The following is a 23,397-nucleotide window of genomic DNA, read 5'->3' as shown; positions in this document are numbered from 1 at the left end:
CATTTTGTGTTAAATATCACTTGATATAAATTGATTTGGGGACACAAATTGCCACTGGCATTTTTTACATTATTTGGCATCTTGCATAAAAATATTTCTGCCAATGTGTCTGTGTATAATAAAAAGCCTGGCCTTTTCTTATTGACGGACCCTGTCTCTGGATAATCATCCATGATTATTGACAGACATGCCTGACACTGTCAAGAGCGACAGCCATAAACTATACTACACTAAACAAAAGAATAATTGTTTGGTGTAAAAATAGAAACGACTTAAAATGTGTGACGATCGTTTGTGATAGTTGAATATTTTTTTTTTAATTTAGGAATAATTATTGTTATAGTTATAGTACCCTCAATTTCTCTCAACATATTAATACTAAGAGAATTGCCCAACGATTATACATCTTATTAAGGAAATTGAGAACATTTCAAGTAGGGAAGAAAAAAACTATGTTAAGAGTTTATGACACATTGATTAAAAGTGTAATTGTGTTCGGCTGCACTATATGGTTTGGCGGATGCCGGCTCAAGAGGAAAATTAAAAATTTCAAAATATATAAAAAAGGCAGCAAATGTAATAAACCATCCTCTTGATGAGGAAGAATTCATGGGAAAGCAATGGAAAGAAAAACAATCGAAATTACAAACAATAAAAAACATTTTATACCATGAATTCAATCTTTTACCATCTGGGAGAAGGTTTTGTCAGATTAAATGTAGAACTTACTAGTACAAATCAACATTCGTTCCATCAGCAATAAAAATCTTGAATATTTCATATGGTACAGCGAAACCCCAAGGACTGAATTGTTTGATGATTGACTGATTGATTTATGTAATGTTAGATTAATTGACCAATTGATAATGATGATAATATTTGATGTCTAATTGCCACAATTGTAACAAATTGAAAACAGAATGAATCTGTTTATGCTGTTTATGTGTGTTCGTGTGAGAGAAAGAGGAAGAGAGATAGAGAGGGAAAGAAAGGTAGGAGTGAAATTATGTTCAATGTTATGGTTGCCATATAACTTTATAACAAGTGCAACTAAATGACAAATTGCCATATATATATATATGGATAATAAAGATCCATTTTCATAATAATAATAATAATAATAATAATAATAATAATAATAATAAATAATGATATATAATAATAATAATAATAATAATAATAATAATAATAATAATAATAATAATCATTATATTATTACTGTTGTTATTACAATTATAAGTTATAAGTCTATTGGCTGACTAAAAATGAAAATGAGAGCAGATCTGAGTGTGAGAATCCGTCAAGAGCGTGAATCTAGATTGAAATGATCATAAATCATCATTTTCAGAATCACGAGATTAACCTAAGAGAGCTTTAATATGAATTATATAGTTATATAGTATAGTTGTAATGGTGGTGGTGTCGGTGTGTCAAAGAAATTGGTTTGACCTGAATTAGGTCACCCCCGACAGGCCTTGCTTCGGATTGCTTGGCTCGGTGCCAAGAATTGCGCAGTTTGCTTCGCAATCACAAAACTTTTTATAATTCATCTGGACTGTAATAACATTCGAGTTAGGTTGAGTTTAAGCATGGTTGTCTTTACCAACAATACAATTTTCAGTGAAGTCAAAACAGCCCTTTGTTATTAAATAAGAAAGGCGAACCGAAAAAAATCGTAAAAGAAATAGGGTGGGTGGGGATCAGCGAGGAAGTGGTTGTCTCCATAACCATAACATTGTTGGGTCAAATGAGAATGCGTGTAAGTGTAACGTATAGCAATGAATGCAAACCAACCTTCCATCCTGCTGAACTGGTGCTGTCTCCTTTGTCTTTAAAAAATGGAACATTTTGCACCATCCAGTCATAAATCTGGGAAAGGGTCAGTCTATTTTCAGGGGAGCTTTGTATGGCTTTAGTGATAAGATCGGCGTAGGACAGATTGCCCCATGCGTTTCGGCGGGATCCGCTCTTCTTAGCAGTTAATCCTAGAGGATCTTTATTTCCAGGAGTTTCTGCACCTTCGTCTGTTGGAACTGGACTACTTTGCGGGTCGAGTTCTCTTGGAGGACGTAATGGCCAAGTATTCGACCGTGCCCTTTGTTGGGGTTCGAAAGTACAGTCCAAATCCAAATCTATGTCAGTTGCATCCATTTTGAGGCCCTCGCTTTCGCCTTAGCAGACGCAACAATTCACTCGTCCTTTCACAGAAGTCGGGTCACAGACACATTTCTAAACCACAAATGTTAAAACCGAATGTAAACAAACACTGAACCTCCATTTTATAAAGCAAAATGTATCTTGTGGATTGTACGAATGGTTTGTACGGTCAGGTAACAAGATCCAAAAACAATAGTACACGATTTTTGTGCCACTAGAATCATACTATGTACTACTACTACAGATAGGGGAGCACGTTATGACGTATTTGTTGTCACGGGTGATTTGCATACATGTGTGCTATTGGCGCACGCATATGCGTAGTCGTCTTCTGCGCAAGTAAAATGTAAACTTCCGCTAAAAACGCAGTCCTTGAGGTTCTTTTCGGGTAGCTTGTTTAAACGGTCGTCTACTTTCAGTTTATGTTGAATGACAATAATGTAAATTAAAATTAACGAATTTACATTCTTAACACTATTAATAATTTTTTAAAATCACATTTAGAATTGTATCACGATGGACGATTTTCAAATAATCCGTTTATTCTTTATCAACTGCCCGAGAGAGCTGCGGTTATCTGTCACGGTGAAACTTTCACTACCATAATAACACGGCGAATTATGCAAAAGGATTACACGACAACCCGAAATTATGACGTCAATTCAGAGTTGCGACCGCCCGCAACAGGTACCAATGTACATACTTACCTTGAGATTGGTTTATGAGAAAAGAGAAAAATACAGTGGGGAGGGGGATATATACAAGTGATTGTGAGAATAAAAACAGTTATTATAGTTATAGTGGGAACACCCCCGTTCGACTTACTGCTTGAGACCGTAGCCATCGTTATCTTAGCCTGACATTAGAATCCACTAGGACTTATCCTTTGACGTCATTTTCTAGGTTAAAGCAAGCGCTAAGTGAGCTGTCGTTAGTAGTTCTCAATGAAACAAGTGATCCCATTGGGTGAACTATTGAATTCAACTCACGATTTGTTTTCTTTTGTGGCTAAAGACTTGTCTTTTGACATCATTTTGTAGTCAGTGTCAGGCTATAAGTTATATTTCTTGACTCATCGAAACAAACATAAAAGTGAGAAAACAGTGTACTTAGGCCCATTGAACCTATAAAGTATTTTTTTAAAAAAAAGAAAATAAAATTATATTTATTCATCTCATGCTCATATTATGGGAAATTTGTCAGGTGTAATATCAGTACCTGGCCGTTAACAGTAACAGCGTTGTCTCTGTCCGAAAAAAATTGTAATAGTATCGGCGTCATATACCGTCCTAATGTTAAATGTTGCTAATGGTCATGGACCTCAAGACCTTGTAAAGCGCTTTGAGCACGTTTAGTGGATATTGCGCTATATAAAAGCTCTTTTTTAAAAATGCGGATAGAGCACGGCGTAACTACTGTAGTTACATCTTGGGTTAGAGTCGCAGGTTTTGTTTGTTTTGTTGATTTTGTTTTTGTTTTGTTTTGTTCATGATCACTGTCATTGAGGGTCTCAACTCCGAGCCGATAGATTCAGTTGTTGTTGTTTTGTTTTTTTTTTAGGTTTTTATTCACAAAAATGAGCACTTTCGACGATCTGTACTTATCTGATAGTTTTTTAAAGCCAGTGTCAATAGCAACGGGACACTTTTTGCCTCTGTCGTTCGTAACGACGTATTTTCTTTCCGAAGGGAAGCGCACTCAATCTAAAAATAGCTATCTAAATGGCGCGATGACGTCACCTAGTAATTCGACAGACTAAATCATGGTCTTGCTTCGGCAAGTGACTTAAACTTAGTCCGAAGGTGCCGTGATTTTAGTCCCGGACTTGCTTAGTCAGCTCACATGAAATCCGATTTTTTTCAAGTCATTGACTACAGTCAAAGATAAACAGAGACAAAGTGTTAGTCCGCGCTCATGAAAACGGCCCTGGACTCTAGTCAAGGAATGTCAAACCGTCAATCAGACCTCCAACGGGACTTCAGTGAGATTTCAATCCCCCCCCCCCCCCCCCCCCCCCCCCCCTCCCAAAAAAAAAAAAAAAAAAAAAAAACCTCGAAAGGGCCCATACACAGATTAGTAAGAAGGGGGGGGGGGGGGGGGGGGGGCATATAACACTCAGCGGATACATAGAGGTAAAAAGAGCTCGTGGTCGTCTCAGGTTGACGTATTTGGCCAGTCTGAGGCTATCATCAAGCAACATCCCTACAAACTCCGGGTACATGAGGGAGGAAGAGAACAGTCGTCGTAGGTGCATGTGATAGGCAACATGCATACAAGCACAGGCCGCGGATATGTAATTAATATTATGTAAACTGTCAATCCGATGAATAAAGCAGCGAGAGAAGGGCTGTTCATTTTTATTTCTTTAATTTATTTAAATAAGACCTCTCCCTCTCTTTTTTTTTTTCGTGTATGAGTTGCAAGCCAGTTTTGCATGGAAGTATGTACGTGTGTGTATGAGAGAGTGAGAGAGAGAGAGAGAGAGGGGGGGGGGGGGGGGGGAGAGAGAGAGAGAGAGAGAGAGAGAGAGAGAGAGAGAGAGAGAGAGAGAGAGAGAGAGAGAGAGAGAGAGAGAGTTACCCACCTTTATATATTGAACATCTATTCTATGTGTGGCCAAAACTTTGGAGTGGAAAGAAGGGCCGAAAGTCGGCAATTCAAGGCCATGAGTTCCACCATCAATCTCCACTTTGATCTACTAGTAGTGGGACTCTGGCATTGACAGGGACATCGGCTGATTGGCCTGAATTATATATGAAAAAAAAAATAGAGGTTGGTCTTAACAAAGGTTAGCGGTATTCAAATAAAATCTTTTTTTTCTTCTGATATTACATGTCGGTATAAAACCTATCAGTGGCGGTTCAAGCCCATTTATAGTGATCGGGCAAAATATGGGCGGTCAAACTATCATTCATATATATATATATATATATATATATATATATATATTATATAATATATATATATATATATATATATATATATTATATATATCAGCGTCCCTTGATTGGACGTCACCGGCGGAAAAGTTATTAGAGAGAGAACGTCGTGTTGGTTGTGTGCATGCGTCTCTCGTCCTCTCTTCCTGTGAAAGCGGCATGAGACACTTCACCGAAAGCGGGGACGAGAGAGACGCATGCGCAAAACCATTTTGACGTTCTCTCTGTAAGGCGACGTCCAATCAAGGGACGCTACTCTTATATATATATATATATATATATATATATATATTAATATAATAAATTATATATATATATTATATATATATATTATATATTATGAGTGTTGGTGGGTACTTGTAGGTACGAAAGTGCTCGATAATGGTGGTTAGAGCTAATGTATAATGTAAATTTTCACTCACATTTTTTGCCGAGACGACTCGTTTCTGTATGTTTCTCACACTTCTTCAGTCGGCATAATCCATTTTGTCATGTCCGTAGAAAACTCCAAACTAAAGTTGTTTCGCTGTGTAGTGGTGATTAGTTTTGATGTGTATTGTGATGTGCTCTCATGTTTATATTATGAGTGTGTGTGTGTGTGTGTTTGTATGTGTGTGTGTTTGTGCGTGTAGGTGTGTTGTGTGTTGTGTGTTCATGTGTGTGTGTGTGTGATATTGTAGTGGAATGTGGTTGCGGCGGGGGGGGGGGGAGGGAAGAGGGGGAGGAGGGGTATAATGGGGTCGGGAGGGGGGGGGGAGGGGGGAGGAAAGGGGGGGGGGGGGTTATTTGGCCTTTTGCGTTTTGAGCTTGACAACTGTAAAGACAACTGTAACTGCAGAAAGAAAGACAATTGCCCTCTTAAAGGAAACTGCCAAAAAAGCGCCATAGTCTACAAAGCCACCATAACCACTGATAACACCGCCCACAATACATCGGCAGCACAGAACCCCCATTCAAAACACGATACAACAACCACAAAGCCTCCATAACACATGAAAGCAAAGCAAAAAGCACCAAATTAGCAATGCACTATTGGGAACAAATAAACACACAAAACAACACCAACAATAACCTGGGAGGTCGTCAAGCAAAGCAGCCCCTACAGATGCGGTGCTAGAAAATGCAATTTATGCCTGACAGAGAAACTGGAGATTTTACTACACAACCACAGAAACAATAGCACCTTAAACAAAAGATCTGAACTGATGACAATGTGCAGACACTCTAACAAATTCAAGCTCAAAACGCAAAAGGCCAAATAAACCCCCCCCCCCCTTTCCTCCCCCCTCCCTCCCGACCCCATTATACCCCTCCTCCCCCTCTTCCCTCCCCCCCCCCCCCCCCCCCCCGCCGCAACCACATTCCACTACAATATCACACACACACATGTACACACAACACACCTACACGCACAAACACACACACATACAAAAACACACACACACACACACACTCATAATATAAACATGAGAGCACATCACAATACACATCAAAACTAATCACCACTACACAGCGAAACAACTTTAGTTTGGAGTTTTCTACGGACATGACAAAATGGATTATGCCGACTGAAGAAGTGTGAGAAACACACAGAAACGAGTCGTCTCGGCAAAAAATTTACATTATATATATATATATATATATATATATATATATATATATATATATATATATATATATATATATATAAGACCTATTTGAAATAACATTTAAAATTAATTTTGTTAATGATTATGTACAAACATTGCGTCTATTTAAAGATTAAATCTATTCGTCTAGACTTTGATGATGCAAAATGATTTTTGATCATGTCATTAAGTCCCAACTTTTGACATCCATTGTTTGTGCACGGACATCTTGTCCCATAGTATTCCGTACACATGTTTTGATTCGTTTTAAAGTACGGTGGAGACCGGTGTTGTTTTATCTCTAACTTTTCATTGAACGACATAGTTGACGAATTCCGGATAAATATGCTGTCAATTTCATTCATCATTCACCTTAAATATTTGACCATGAAATGACAATACCAGTAAACATCAATCATTCCAAGTGTAATCAAAAATGGATCACGAAAGAGAATAAACCTAAAGAATAAAGCGACAAAACATTTTAAATGCGACAAATCTTGACAATACAATAAATCTGGCAAAGCTATACAAGTCCATCTCGTCCACAGTCCAAATTAAAGAGATGTTTTGACCCTTCAACGACGAGATGAATATTTCTTTCAATCAAGAGACCTTTTGTTATATTCCTCGTTTTTAGTTAAAACTTTAAACGTTTCACCAAGAAAGCAACAACAGCGATATGACCCGAGTTTCATTCTGAGCACAAAACGCGTCGTTTTTGCTGCTCTCGTGGTAAAAACGATAAAAACATGACGTCAAAGTGGTGTAAAATCTGACTCAATGGTTGATAGGTTAAAGTGGGGAAATTTAATCGTTTGGTATTCAGAGAGGGTGTCGGACACAGTAAAAAATACGGCTATGTGGTCTAGTGGTATGACACTCGCTTTCGGATCGGAAGGTCCTGGGTTCGAGCCTCGTGCTCGGCGCATAGTTGAGTCCTTGGAAAAGGCTCTTTACTCACATTCTCTCACCGTACTCAGGTGTTAAATGAGTACCTGGCCGTTAACAGCGTTGTCTTTGTCCGAAAAATTGTAATATCGCCTAACAGGCATCATGTCCCGTCCTACATGTTAAATATTGCTGTTGACCAGGGACCCCTTGTAAAGCGCTTTGAGCACATTTAGTGGATATTGCGCTATATAAGGCTCAATTTGAATTTGAATTTTAAAGAAATACAACTGGAATACTACTGCAGTAATGAAAATCCCAAACAGTTGTAAATCACATTAAGCACTTAGAATAAAAGCAGTTGAGTCAATTTACAATGAATTACTTCCTACATTTTTGTTCTTGATAACAGACGATAGAAGGTACCTTCGCCCGGCATTTTTGGGAGGTTAGATATGTCAAGGTGACGGTGGATAATGCTGGTAAAATAAATGCTTGAGTACTAATTGTTATCATTTTTCACTTCTCATACTTGAATGGCGAAAACAGATTTGTCAAGTAAATCAATGTAGTCGTTATGATGGTGTTGAAGTCGCATAGTTGTAGTGTGAAGACGACGGCCATGATGGTGTTGATGGTGATAATGGTGGTGGTTGGATTGATTGCGGTGGTGGTGGAGGAGGAGGATGGTGGTGGTTTTGGTGCTGCTGGTAGTTGGATGGTGGTTGTGGTGACGGTGGCGATGATTATGATGATGTTGACATCGTTGTTATTGCAGTTGTTGCTGTTGTTCTTAATGATGATGATGAAGATGAGGAGGAGGAGGAGGAGGAGGAGGAGGAGGAGGAGGAGGAGGAGGAGGAGGAGGAGAAGATGGAGGAGGAGGATGAAATAATGATGGTAGATTTGGTGTAGCTGGCAGCTGGAATGATGGTTTAATGACGGTGACGATGATTATGATGATACTGATATTATTGTTGTTATTGTTATTGTAGTATTTGTTGTTGTTGTTGATGATGATGATGATGATGATGATGATGATGATGATGATGATGATGATGATGAATAGGAGGAGGAGGAGGATGGAATGGTGATGGTGGATTTGGCGTAGCTGGTAGTTGGAATGATGGTTAAGTGACGGTGACGTGAGGAGGATGTAATGATGGTGGTGGTTTTGGTGCTGCTGGTAGTTGGATGGTGGTGGTGGTGACGGTGGCGATGATTATGATAATGTTGACATTGTTGTTATTGTTATTGCAGTTGTTGCTTTTTTTTGTTGTTGTTGATGATAATGATGATGGTGATGATGATGATGATGATGATGATGATGATGATGATGATGATGATGATGATGATGATGAAGATAATGAAGAGGAGGGGAGGATGGAATGATAGTGGTAGAGTCGATGTAGCTGGTAGTTGGAATGATGGTGTAGTGATGGCGACGATGAATATGATGATGCTGATATTGTTGGTATTGTTATTGTTGTTGTAGTTGTTGTCATTGTTGTTGTTGTTGCTGATGATGAGGATGATGATGATGATGATGAGGAGGAGGAGGAGGAGGAGGAGGAGGAGGATGAAATGATAATAATAATAATAATAATAATAATAATAATAATAATAATAATAATAATAATAATAATAATGACATTTATTTATATTGCGCCCAATCCTCTATACAATAAAGCTCTAGGCGCATAACAATAACTTCAATTTTTCTCTTTCTCTCTCTCTCTCTCTCTCTCTCTCTCTCTCTCTCTCTCTCTCTCTCTCTCTCTCTCTCTCTCTCTCTCTCTCTCTCTCTCTCTCTAGCTGACTCACACACACACACACACGCACACACACACACACGCACACACACACACACACACACACACAAACCTTCCACCATCCAACTGTTTAACATATCTAAAAAAAAATAAAGTAATATATGTATATTAAGAATTAAGAATTCTCGAAATAAATAAGTTTTTAAGTGTTTCCTGAAAGCGAGTTCAGTAGGGACGTCACGAAGAGATAAGGGGAGATTGTTCCAGACAGTCGGTGCAAAGAAGGATCTGTCAGAGAGTTTTTTACCCTTTTTTGGCACTAAGAGTAGACGATGATCACCTATCTCAATGCACGGGGCGGAACGTATGGTTCGACAAGATCATCGAGATAAGCAGGGGCGCTTCCGTGAACACATTTAAAACACATGACCCCAACCTTAAAGAGCACCCTGGCCCTAATGGGAAGCCAGTGTAAAGTCAAAAGCATTGGAGTCGTGTGTTCTCTCTTATTTCTTCTTAAAACTATTCTAGCAGCTTGATTTTGAAACCGCTGGAGTTTATCAAGTAAGAAACCTGGGGAATTAGACAGGAGTGAATTACAATAGTCTAAACGAGAAAAAACAAATGCAGACATTAGAGTCTTTAAGGAATTTTGATTTTAAAATGCCGAAAGTTGGCCGATACGGCAAATTTCACAATACAGTACTTTGCAAAGTTGTGTCGCATGATATTCCATGGACAGGTCACTGCTGAAATAAATTCCCAGGTTTCTGGTGGTGGGATTTGATGTAGCTGGAAGTTGGAACGATGGTTTAGTGATGGTGACGATGATTATGATAATGCTGATATTGTTGTTATTGTAGTTGTTGTTCTTGTTGTTGTAGTAGTTGTTGTTGTTGTTGATGATGATGATGATGATGATGATGATGATGATGATGATGATGATGATGGTGATGATGATGATGACGTCAATGATGATGATGATGATGGTAATGATGATAATGATGATGATGATGAGGATGACATCGTCATCATCATAATGCTATCCATCTCTCCTCAAGCATTAGACTGCATGAGGCAATATTATAATAACGAACATGTGGTACTAGCACGTGTTAAGCAATTTTATAAAGAAATAGTTCGTTTAAAACAATGTCTATTTAGCATTCACTGGTGTACAACAGCCAGTTCAGAGTTCACCGTCAGGCGAAACGAGATTACGAGAACGTGAGCTGAGTGGAGTGGTGGGGGGGGGGGGGGGGGGGGGGTAAAATTAACAGGAGCGTATCCTAGTCTATACATAATGGGGTGCATGATGATTTGCAGTCTATCGAATATACACATCTATTGATTACGGTATGAAGTATCAAGTTTAGGTAAGTATTAACATTTAAACTTATCTAACATAAATTAGATTATTTTGGACCTGGCAATTCAGCATGTAACTTGAAAAACAGGCTGGTATTTACTAACGAAAGAGTGAAAATGGAGAGGCTTCGGATAGGAATAATACAGACAACGGACGTTTCGATTACAAACCCTTCGTCAGCACAACACTAAACAAATTGACGTGGAAAACAAATAAAATAAAATGCAATATAACTTGTATCGTATGTACTCAATGTTTGTTGGAGTATGTATGAATGAAACATTAGCGTGGCGTGGGTAGTGGGTAGGGAGTCCCAGGGGTGTGATCGGCATAAGTTCTTTACTTTTCCTTCCGGCAGCCCCTTCCGTTCTCTCATTTTGCTGGTATTTACCCACCCTGCCCACTATTACCAGCCGCCACTGAAACCATCATAGTCTAGTCGTCGAAGACTTCCTCCCTCTCCTCCTCCGTCATCATCATCATCATCATCATCATCATCATCATCATCATCATCATCATCATCATCATCATCATTTTGAAAAAAAAATAATCATAGAATAATTCTTAATAAATAAATAACATTTTTGCCATTTGGTAAAACAATCTCGAAGGTTTATTTTAGAAAAAAGAAGTTTTTCTCTAAATAATAAACCTAGATATTTATTATAATAATAATAATAATAATAATATAATAATAATAATAATAATAATAATAATAATAATAATAATAATAATAATAATAATATATATTATTATTATTATTATTATTATTATTATTATTATTATTATATATAATAATAATAATAATAATAATAATAATAATAATAATAATAATAATAATAATAATAATAATAATAATAATAATAATAAATAGAATGGTGCAAAACGCAACATGTTTTTCAAATGGAACACAAAGTTAAAGCTAAGGAGTAGATTGGTATGAACTGATAAAAGCTTAAAGAAGATATAACCGATACTCTTTTGGCAACTAGTTCGATAAAGTTTTTTTTTGCCAATATTTGCTAAATAGTAGTCTAAGAGTTAATTTTATGTTCTTTATAGTATAGACAACTCAAGTCCAACAATGATAATTATAAGATGGTCTTTTTCTGATTTCAAACGCTCACATTGTCATTGTGATTGTATAATTATTTGAGCAAAGTTATCTGTAATGCAAAGCATACATTAACGAAGACAAATAAATCCCTCATAATAATAACTCATTCAAATATATTTATGGTTGAACATTTGTTTAGTTCTTGTTTCATTGCTTCAGTGTCCTTCTCAATTATTTATAAATACATAAAAAGAGTATTATTTCAAAAACTTTCGGTCAAAAATAATTTTTTAAAACCTAGCTGAAGAGTGTGTAGCATCCCACCACTTCCTTTACTTTTAATGACGGGTAGGTTGGATATTGAGAGAAAAATTATAATAATGTGCCAAATTGTCTTACCAATTATTATTTTAGCCATACTTTCAATTACCACCGTTCACTTTTATCCCAATTTATTTTTTGTCCATACAAATCAGATATGCCATATGTAAATCATTCAAATGCATGACACGTAAATTAAAACAAAACGCAAGGAATAAACCTATGGAAATAAGCTTATTGAGATATCAATTTGTTTGAAAGTCTTAAGAAGAAACTCATACCTTTTATCCTCACCACTGGGCTCCAAATCTTGTTGTACAAGAAAGTGGTTGAGTCAAGACGGTGAGCAGTGTAGCAAATAAAAGAGAGATTGAAATATAGTTAGTCATCTAAATAAAGTTTCACATTCTTGAAGCCAATAATTAATCAAGATTTAAAACATTATTGCTTCCTCGTTTAAGACAGAAAGGCAGCTTCAACCTCATAGTTTCAATGGTTATTCCAAGAGAACATGGAATAAATCCAGCGTGAAACAAAGACTAAACTTGCCAATAAAATGGTATAAATAAAACAAGCACGGTGTTAATTGGTAAATTTGTCCAAAAAAAAAACCCAACAACTTTGCAATTTATAAACTCCAAAAAAATGAAAGAAAGAAAAAAAGGAGAGAAAGAGGAAAAAAAAAAAGAAAGAAAAAAAAATAATATAAAGTATGCTGAAGAAAAAAAATTGACAATGAAATTCTTCATAATTTATAATAACTTACCTTTCGATTTCGTACAAAAGTTTTCCTGAAGAGATAAGTATGACATAAAAGCCTGAGTAAAAAACAAAAGTCCACTGTAAATAAGCTTAAATTGTAAAAGAAAAAAATGACATGTCATCTTATTTAATTCAATCAGAATTATACATTTTCTTGTGAATGAAAAAATCTTTATCATTAAAATTAATTTACTTTGTAGTAGAATAAACTACAGTAGTTCATCCAAAATTCAGGGACTATTTTCATTTAAAACCATTTTTGTTAAAAAGCAAAAACGTTATCAGAGAAAAATCAAGGGATGCTACTCCTTCATGAGTAAAACAATAGTATATTACTACTGCTTAGTTCCTTCATGTCAAAATGCAAAAATATTTTGAATATAAATCCGAATCTGAATCTGAGTTAGTCAGATGCAACAGGCCTCACCTGACAAAAGAGCTTAAATCCTTCCATACGAATAAGTCCTATCTTAATGACCTACAAATATTAAATTGAAGTTAGTATAGTGATGAATGCAAGAATTATTTAGACATTGACAAAATTATCTGATATTTTGGTAGTTTACTTTTAAAAATGGGATGTCAATAAAACGAAATATAATTTTACATTCCTGCAAAAACCATTGTAATGGATTACAAGGGAGATTCCTAAGTTGAGCAATTACCGCTTGGGTTGATGTTATAATGTTCCGAAAATGCAGCTGTTGTTCAGATAGCATAGAATGCATACAATTTTGGAACGTCTGCAATTCCATCTCAAGTTTACGTCTGAAGTATGAATCTGTATAATAGATTTTCGGATAAATCAAATAGTTAACATGTAGATCAATTTATTAATTTCTAAAAGTAAATAATTCAAACTAGAAATATTGAAGTATTGAACTAAAACAAATTCATACTATTATACGACAAAAAAAATCACTCAGATATTTCGGGAAACTATCTCTTCAGTGTATCTTACATTGTTCCAGAGAATGCTTTAAAGACAGAAGTCACTATCCATTATAGTGTACCTCCAAGTTAGTTCTCTTAACACTTCCAAATATTTATAATTATGTCATGGACCAACACTGAAGGACACAAGCGCATTGAGAAGATTTGATGGATAAGTAAAATACCTAACAGCTCTAAACTCACCAAACTGGTTCAAAATAGAATCGTCATCAGTTCCTTCCTGTGCTTTATTTTGATCCATAGAAACATTTAAAAGGTCATCAGAGGAGTCTATTGATAAGTTGATTGATGACTCATCAAAGCCAGCTACATCAAAGTTATAGTTTTCTGAGCTCATGTATCCCATATCAGACAGAGATCCATTTCGACCTCCAACAGGTGAGATGTTACTGCAACTTGTCAAGTTATCTGCCATATCTAATATATCAGGCTGTGAAAAATAATGATAAGTTGAAAAAAAAAAAAAAAAAGAATTTTAAAAATATAAAATGGAATGATCCATGGTAATAGTGAATTCATAGAATTCAAAATGATCCATGGAAATAGTTAATTCATAGAATTCAAAATAGAATAAATGCTAAAAAGAAAAGCATTATATATGTGTCATGAAGCCTACTGTGAAATGGCAAAGGTCAATAATAATAATAATAATAATAATAATAATAATAATAATAATAATAATAATAATAATAATAATAATAATAATAATAATAATAATAATAATAATAATCTATCATCATCATCATCATCATAAACATTTTTTTAAAAACTAGAGATTTCATAAAGATATCCACTAAATGTGATCAAAGCGCTTTACAAAGGGTCCCGACGTAACATGTAGAACAAGACATTACGCCTGTTAGGCGATATTACAATTTTTCCCCAAAGAGACAACGCTGTTGACGGCCAGGTACTCATTTTACACTTAAGTACGGTGAGAGAATGTCAGTAAAATGTCTTTTCCACATACGAGTGAGCATAGCATATCATAATGAATGAATGTAAACTGACAAATGACAAGAGCACAAAAATATCTGCCCAATTATAAAGTAACTTCCTTAACGGAAAAAAGCATGAATTAACCTTTAGTGGCTCTTGCCTGGGGAAACATCTTTTCTCAATATTTTTGTTGACTTCTGTCTTGGACGAGGGTTCATGTTCAGGTGAATGTTGAAACATTGTTGATGTTGACATTCTCGGGCCCTATTTTCGCAAGAAAACAGAACTTGTTGACTTATTACTTATTGCGTATCCCGATTCAATGAGCTTGTTGGCAAACACCTATAAAATTCGCATGTTCATAAGAAGAAAAGCGTGAATTAAATCCCAGATAAAACATCACATCGTTTGAGTTTGACTTCCTTCCCCTTGTAAACTCGGCAATTGGGACTTTCCATCCTGAAGCTCGTTGTAACCCCGTAACCCATGATTAGTTTTCTTTTTCTCCTAATACATCTTTAATTTTTTAATAAAGAATTTGGCGGGTCATTATAATTATACGTGAAACTTATTTATTAGATATGTCTGTCTATTTGAAATACAAATTTACTCATTTCTGATGCACACGAAGTCACGAAGTAAGGCCTTGGAGAAAAAGAAAAGGACTCGTGCTCCTATTTTGTCGTCTGCTAAAATCTTAAATACCACATTGTAACATATTCAGCAAACATACTACATTTTTAGCTGACTATTTTTAATGAGTTAATGAGTTTAAATATGATGCAACAAGTACATACATTTATTGTTATAAAACAAAGATCATATTAATAACAGTAGAGACAATACTTAAAAATATGAATACTTTGTTTTATCCCCTTCATATGTCGGGATCTAATAGTTTAGCATATTTAAAAACATACCTGACATGAATGCGAAAACGAGAGGTAACTCTTGTTTGCCTTTTGCCAGCTAGCTATGCTGCTTCCAATCCACCAAGCTAACTTGATGATTGAATTTATTTTGCTGGCTTTGTCTAATCGTTGATTTACTTCACCATATATTACAGTTATCGATTGAAAAGCAATGTCAGAAGAGTTACTCTCAAATTTACAAGGTAAAATTGCTTAAAATTGAAATAATTTGGTTTTCATCTAAAGCCAACTTTGGGCTTGGGCACTTTTCGCTTTTACTTTACTCGTCTTCTATAATTGTTTTTAGGAGAAATTCCAAATATGAGATCCGCCGCTTACATTACAATTCAACCATAAGTAAATATTCGAGTTTTCACTTGAGTGATAATTGATGTTTGACGAATTTCGCGTCTACAATTATTAGGGTATCTATTGTGTTAAGCTTGTTAGGAGAAAGTCACAACATGGAAGGAAGTGGAGATGGCAGTCCAAAATCGTGTCTGGCAAAGAATATCTTGATACTTGATGGCCTAATGAATATGATATATGAGTGGTCCTGGAGGAGTGAAAGACATGGACTAGACCTAAATCAAGAAAGTAAGTAAGTAAAGGCATGCCTGGGACTTGTTAAGTGTATATATTTTGTTAGTGTGTTGTAACGGACTGTAACTTCGCCTGGGCCCGGGGCCAACTGTTTGTACTGGACTCATTTTAAGGAACGCATTTGGAATTCTCCTGTTTGGTATGATCCGCAAGAGTGGAAAATTAGGCCAATTGGATTTCTATCTGCTTTCACTTCTGGCAGGAATCTTTTCTCATTAAACCTTGTATTTCAGAAACAAAGTGGTAATTCGGACCCGAGTCTGAATTGCAATTCGCACTCCTGCCGCAATGCGCCTGTGCAATCACAGGAAGTGTCGGAAGTGGAAGCTGGGTCGAAAGTGTAGCGTGGTAGGGTGGGAGGATGCTGCTCGTTCTTAGTTGTCAGTCGGTAGGAGGGCGAGTGAGCGAGCACGTCGCGTTTTAGAATTCCCAAAGATGACTTCCTTCAAAAGCGGTGATCTATTTTCTTCTTTCAACGAATTCATGCAAACCTTGAAAGACTTTGAGAAGGCGACCAATGCGTTGTTTGTTATAAGATCCTCTAAAAAGGTAGGTAACTTATTTTATTTAATTTTTATAAATAATATCATTTTATAGCTTTCAGTCATATTTTTTTATATCATCCGTCCCTGGTCACAGTGTGCTGCAAATGCTGTGATTTATTTTCTCAGAGCAGTCTTTGTTGTTTACTATTACTACTACAGTAATATTTTCCATATTTTTTTCTTTAAAGACGTGGTCCCTGTTCAGTAGAGTAATAATACTTATTTTCAAGCTTTTTGTTGCCAGATAGTAAATAGCAAATAGATAGTAAATAATGAATTTATACAGCGCCTAAACATCCACGTTAATCGTGCTCTGCGGCGCTTTACATAATAAAAATAAAAATGTTTAAAAAAACAAAATTAAAAATCACGACACTACATGATACATAATAAGCATGCATACAAAAACAAAATCAATGCAACATCTATTTTATGAAAAAAAAGCCTCACGGAACAACTCAGTCTTCAGACATTTCCTGAAAGGATAAATTTTCACAGGACTTTGTCCGAGGACTCAGTGCGTTCCATAGGCGTGGAGCTATGAATGAAAAGGCTTTTTCACCGAAAGTGGATTTTGAGGTGGTAACTTTTAGAAGTTGGGACTGAGATGATCTTAAATTTCGAGTGGGTTCATATTTTTTAATCAGTTCCTGAAAATATTCAGGTGCCAATCCATCCAGACATCTAAAAACATAGCATGATATTTTAAATTAACAAGCATCTTTGTAATATCTTCATCAATATAATGTCTGATTCTTCCAATGTTTCTAATGTGATCTTCCAATGTTTCTAATGTGATAGTTACAACATTGGCATATTTTTTTAAGATGATCTTCCATGGATAACCCTTGATCTAAATACACTCCAAGATTTCTCACACAAGAACTAGGTTTAATAGCATTTTCACCCACTAGTATCTTATTTGTAGATATTTTTGAGAGTTGATACCTATTTCCAAAAATTATCATTTCCGTCTTGTCATCATTAAATTTAAGTTTGTTTAGTTTCATCCAATCCTTTATGTTAGCAATGAAATTTCCATAACAGATACTGATGACAGCTTTGAATCATTAATGAGTTTTGTATACACCTGATTGTCATCAGCATAAAAATGAAAATCAATGGGAAAAGTGGATAACATATGAGAAAGGGGAGCAGTATACATTGTAAAAAGGAGGGGGGGGGGGGGCCGAGAATAGATCCCTGAGGCACTCCACACGTTAATATGGATGGAGTTGATACATGGTTTTCTATAATTACTGACTGAGTTCTTTCAAACAAATAGTCCTTTTACAAGTTCAAAGCTGTGCCGCTGATATAAAATTGATCACGTAGTCTAGTCAAAAGTAAATTTTGATCGATAGTGTCGAATGCCGCACTTAAATCTAGTAAAACAAGCATCACAGCACTTTACATATTCCTTCCTTTTCGCAAGATTGTCCCATGGAGCATGTGTTTTTCCCTTTGAGGGCCAATTCTAGAGTCCGATTTCTAAATTACCCTTTATCTAAAATGGTGCTGTTTGCTGAGAATGCGTCTTTATGTTATTTATTTTTTTTTTTTCAGGAGCTTCAAACAAGGATGCAAGGCAAAGATTCGAATAATTGCTGAGTACAAAGAGGGTATCTGCAGGCTTCGTGTTTCTACCTGTATGCTCCAACATTCTGATCATATTATTGGACCAGAGGTACTATTAGTAGTAGTTGTTGTAATAATAGTACATTTGTTCTAGCATCCCAGGGTGCTTCACTTTGTGCAGAGGCTAAATCCTTGAGACTAGCGATTACATGATTAAAATTCAATAATTGCAATCAAATGAGGAGGTTCAACGAGCAAAGAACTAGTGGTGTCAATCACTTGATTGACGTATTTTCAAATTTTTGAGAAATCTTAAGAATTGTAACATTACTGCTGCTCGGATTGTGTAATGAATTAGTCAATATATACATACCCTCAGACTTCTCTACCATCTGATAACATTCAACAGATCTCCGATTCTTTGTCAGCTTCTTTGGTGAATATGTTTACATGTTGAGGAAAGTTGGGTGATCAGCGACAACAAAATGTGAATTATCAACCAACCACATCTTAATCATCTTTGTGTTTTTTTTTAACTCCAACCTCAGAAATCGAACTATGTTGACAATTTTTTTAATGATTATAATTAAAATTCCCTTTATTTAATTTATCCCATAGGGAAAATTTGTCTCTAGAATCTATTCCAAGGGAAGACTGGAATAACCCAGGCATCAGCCGCAGTGCGGCGCCACAAATTGAGCTAAGGCTGGGTGACTTGCTCCAATCCACTCAGCGCAGCGGGTATTCAAACTCATTACCATAAAGAAGATTCAGCCATTGACCCTGTCCCTTCTTGGACTGTGCTGGCATGCAGTTCCATATTTGTTAGTGTACTAGCTCAGATTGTAAATTTTAAAACTTGGCCTGATGTTCCTATTTCTCTTAGATAACAATGTAACACTTATTTTAAATAAGCCCCGTCTTGATATAGGCATTATGATAAGACAGTTTGAAGTATAAATTCCAGTCTGTGTATATATATGTCCAATGCAAAAATAATGAAGGCTAATATTGGCTGACAATTTGTCATTACCGTCAGTGGCAGCCAGTCCTGTATATTTTTCGCCTAAACCCTGAGATATTTTGTCTTTCTAGCCATTTTAGGAACATTATCTTCGAGATAATAATAAAGGCTAAAGATAGCCTTGCGAGGGTCTTAAAGAAAAATTCCCAAAAATCAGTCGAACTCGACTGGGGATCAAACCTCAGACCTGATTATCATGACGGGAGAGCGGAATTTTAAATTTTAATAATCCTCTTGAATCCAGGTATGCAAACTACACCACATGGATTGTGGATTGTAAATTCTAGTAGAGTGGTTTAGCATAAATAGCTGATTTAATTTTTCCAAAAAGTTTTCCCTTTTTAAATATTTGATTAAATTATTTTTTTTCCTGTTTCAGTTCTCAGCGCTATATCCGGAAAATAGGCGACCTGACCCCAATGAGGTGCTACAGGACATCCTTAGCTTGCCTTCCATCAGTACGAAGGATGTTTCGTCATACATCAAAGAAAGACAAAATAAATGCACTCTACCGAAGGATATTCACTACCTTCGTAACAGCTGGACAAGGCTGCTGATGGATCAGAGTCCGAGAAAGTCCAGAGAGTGCTTAAGGATATAGAAGAAATGGGTGGAAAAGTTTAATTTGGCACACAGGAGGATCGAACATTCCAATATTTAACATTTATCACAAAGGAAATGAGAGAGACAATGGACCACTACCCAGAAATACTGGTGATGGATGCTACATATAAGTAATTCATTTGGTTATGCCCTGTTCAACGTTCTGGCAATTGATGGGAATGGGCAGGGCATTCCTGTGCTGCATGCTTTTGTTTCATCGGAAAGAAGTGACATTTTGGCCCTGTGTCTTTCTTTCTTCTGCCGGTGTTATGACAGTACTAGGACAACAACTGTGTTTGTGGACAATGGCTGTGAAAAAAGCACTTTTCTAAAGGAAGGTGCCAGCCCATTTATTAAACTACACGCTGACTCATTTTCAACAACAGAAAGTGTGCAAAAGTGAGGAGGTGTATGAGGAGGCGAAGGAAAAAATTAAGGATGTGTCCTCACCGAGTGTTATTTCTCACTTTGTGGATAATTGGTGGAGCTGTCCACAGATGTGGGCAACTTGCTTCAACGATTCGCAATCTTTTCACATTACCACAACCAACCACGCAGAGTCATTTCACCAAAAGCTGAAGCAAACACTCACAACAAAAACATCATTAAGCTCTTGCATCCAAGATTTCCTCTCATCACATGAATACATACAAGGATCCAGACACGCAACAGCACGCATTCTGCAAATGTCAACCAGATACAACACTCACCACAACTGTTCAACAGTTAATGAGATTCAAAATGATTTAACCCCTTTTGGCAGTTCCTTGGTCATTCAACAGCTGACAGTAGCGAGGAAACACACTTATTCAATCACCTGTGAAGCCAACTCTGATTCATTTCAAGTATTCTCCGATTCGAATAGTTCGAGTGCAATTTACACTGTTACAGAGGGTGCATTGATGTGCAACTGCACTTTTTACAAATCCTTTTCATTGCCATGCCGGCATATTTTTACTGTATGGATGTATTTGAAGCTGCCTCTCTACTCATGTGACAATATACGCTTCAAAGCATGTCAACTTGCTCGGTCATCTGATCTCGAGCTTGTCTCAAATACCGATTCGTGCACGCATCATGTCACAATTCCAACAAGATCCCATGCAGCAACCCCGGAGGAAAAATATCAGTTGGTGCGGGAGGTCACCCATAAGTTTGAATCGTTTTTGCCTCTGTTGGGCAAGGCATCAGTCAGAAATCATGTTAGGACTCTTTTAAATGTGTTTGATTTGATGGTCTCTGACAGAGATTTTGTTATTAATGAAACAGGACAAGATGTGGCAGAGGAGCAGCAGTTTACAACTTTCCATTTCAATGCAACTTTTTTTTTTTCAAACTTTTTAATTCAATCAATACCCCCACAACTTAAAGATTTTTTTCGGTAAAAATTGGGAATTGAATGTTAAAAGGAAAAAATGCTAAAATATAAAAGTGACTAAAGGATTTTGATCATAATATTTACAATCCACATGCGATTTTTTAATGTGTAGGAAAGTTGGGTTTTTTAGGATAAAGCATCTATAAAATTAAGCAGCTTTAAAGGTTTGATTGTCATGATTTAATTTATAGACGATAATCTTTAGGGAGACAAAAATCCTCCAGTTTTGAAAAAGACGTTCCCTCAAAAAAGTAATGAATTTATTTTCTCAGCTATCGTCTGCATTAGATTATCTTCCCTGTTATTTTTTTTAAAAGGGCAATTTTCTTCATAACACTACGTGAGTCTATTGATGAAACAAATGAAACAAATATATTGTTTCTTAAATCTTGCCTTGGGATAACATATGGATTACTAAAATAATCAAGGTTTGCTTTTGTTTTGTTTAAGGTATTGTCTAAATGAAAAATGTGTGGTAGTCACAATGGTTTTTGTTAATTATAATGGCATACAGCCTAGGACATGAGACTGATGATAAGTCATATATGTAGAATGCTTTTATTTAAATTTAAATATCCTTGTCATGCAAGGATCAGTATCTACAAAGATGATAATATGATGCGGCTTAATGGACAGGCCCCATTGACCTAAATAACAGGACAGCCAATGAAGAGGAATTTCCCGTGGGTCGATCAGCTGTTATTACTGTGGCATACCGGAAGTGGCTCATTTCATTTGATAAATAGGAAGATTGGCTTTATCAATACACTCTTCTTGTCTGATGATTAGTTAAACGAGGTGCTATCTTTCACTATTTTTTCCCTTGCCTCGCTTCAATGTTAATCGACTTTTTCAACAAATTTTTCTCAAGGATTATCGACTTAAATCTACAAAACCATCATGTTTCATACATGTTGCGTTTATAAATGCAATAATCGAGCTACAAATGCTAGCGGTTGTAGTTTCCATACATAAGATCAAAGCGAGGGAAATGATAATCAGTATTTCTTCTTAAAATATCGCTGCTTTTGTACAAATGGCAGCAGCTTCTAATTGTGCTCACACTTCTATGTTATGACGATTGACCCAATCAGCAAAATCCGTACCACACTCTTGCACTGTTGCAAACCCACCCGGAAGCTTCGTCACAATGCACCATTCAACTAGATGCTTTGAGGTTTTGGGCTCTTTACCACAACGGGTACATGTCGGACAGGTGGCAAGTCTTCACTGATTCAATAAGCATGCTGTTAAGCAAGTTCTCGACCGAAGCCGAGACCCAATGTCTCCTCTTGCTAGTAGAAAAGTCTAGCAACTTCTCCCCCAGTTTCAAGGAGTCAATGTCCCCACCCCCTCCATGTATTGAATTCGTCCAAACCGACTTCCATCTCGTATATGCAGCTCTGTCCAAAATCAGGGAATCTACGTAAAAGTGTTGCCCTGACTTATTTCGGCTTGGAAAAAGGGCACCGTCCATTATGCTTGAGAGGGATATCCCAATTCCCTTTCTCTTTGATCTTATTAAGCCATTTCTTTGTAATCGTCTCCTTTCTGACATCAGGGGGCTAGATTGCTGCCACTATCGTTCCCCATTCTCGAGATGTTGTTGCCAGTGTTCCCGACACTATGTGCATGGGCTTGCGAAGTTTAACATCTACCTTCTCAACGTTCCTGCTTCTACCCCACACTGGAGCACAATACTCCACAGGGGAATAGCATAGTGCCAATGAGGACGTCCTCAGGAGTACTTGATTAGCACCCCAAGTTGATCCCACCAGCTTCCTCAGAAGACTGTTGTGTTTCTCTATCTTCTGGGCAACTCCTTTGAGATGCACCCGATAGGTAAAGCTGCGGTCCAGCGTCACCCCCAGGTATTTTGGGTGTGGCTCATATGGGAGAAGATGGTCCCAGACGAGTACGTTCAGTTTATGGGTGTGCCAGCCACTGCATAGGTGAAATGCAGTGG

The 23,397-nt window shown here is 36.6% G+C and overlaps 4 protein-coding genes across 6 annotated transcripts in view; 2 read left to right on the top strand and 2 right to left on the bottom strand.

Moving 5' to 3' along the window:
- The window catches only part of LOC144968795 (uncharacterized), a 30,073-nt gene extending 25,225 nt beyond the window's left edge, over positions 1–4,848 (bottom strand). The window contains exon 1 of one of the 2 annotated variants that reach the window (XM_078907485.1): positions 4,742–4,848. Coding sequence is in view for 1 of the 2 variants with exons in the window: in XM_078907483.1 (XP_078763609.1) it covers positions 1,795–2,151 (357 nt within the window). In the remaining variant the exon portion in view is untranslated. Of the gene's footprint in view, positions 1–1,794; positions 2,442–4,741 lie in introns of those variants that run through there. The other variant, XM_078907483.1, reaches the window with a different exon arrangement.
- Positions 4,849–12,481: 7,633 nt separating this feature from the next.
- On the bottom strand, positions 12,482–15,044 carry LOC144969382 (uncharacterized). The gene is made up of 4 exons (XM_078908490.1): positions 14,934–15,044; positions 14,034–14,280; positions 13,562–13,677; positions 12,482–12,925 (listed from the first exon to the last, which is right to left on the bottom strand). Exons 1-4 carry the CDS (start codon positions 15,042–15,044, stop codon positions 12,887–12,889), a joined length of 513 nt encoding a protein of 170 aa, XP_078764616.1. The 3' UTR covers positions 12,482–12,886.
- Positions 15,045–15,746: 702 nt separating this feature from the next.
- Positions 15,747–23,397, top strand: part of LOC144968794 (testis-expressed protein 11-like) — a 35,361-nt gene continuing 27,710 nt past the window's right edge. For both annotated transcript variants that reach the window (XM_078907481.1, XM_078907480.1), the window contains exon 1: positions 15,747–15,903. In XM_078907481.1, coding sequence (XP_078763607.1) covers positions 15,873–15,903 — 31 coding nt within the window. In that variant the 5' untranslated portion in view covers positions 15,747–15,872. The remainder of the gene's footprint in view (positions 15,904–23,397) is intronic.
- Positions 16,165–22,563, top strand: LOC144966919 (uncharacterized). The gene is made up of 3 exons (XM_078903620.1): positions 16,165–16,301; positions 18,415–18,535; positions 19,830–22,563. The coding sequence occupies exons 1-3, from the start codon at positions 16,165–16,167 to the stop codon at positions 20,049–20,051; spliced, it is 480 nt and encodes a 159-aa protein (XP_078759746.1). The 3' UTR covers positions 20,052–22,563.

Source organism: Berghia stephanieae, chromosome 3 (assembly GCF_034508935.2).
Source record: "Berghia stephanieae isolate SIO BIC M18660-M18661 chromosome 3, UCSD_Bste_1.3, whole genome shotgun sequence".
NCBI classification, from domain to species: domain Eukaryota; kingdom Metazoa; phylum Mollusca; class Gastropoda; order Nudibranchia; family Aeolidiidae; genus Berghia; species Berghia stephanieae.
Note: the sequence above shows the minus strand (reverse complement) of the source record. Positions and strands in the feature narration are given on the sequence as shown.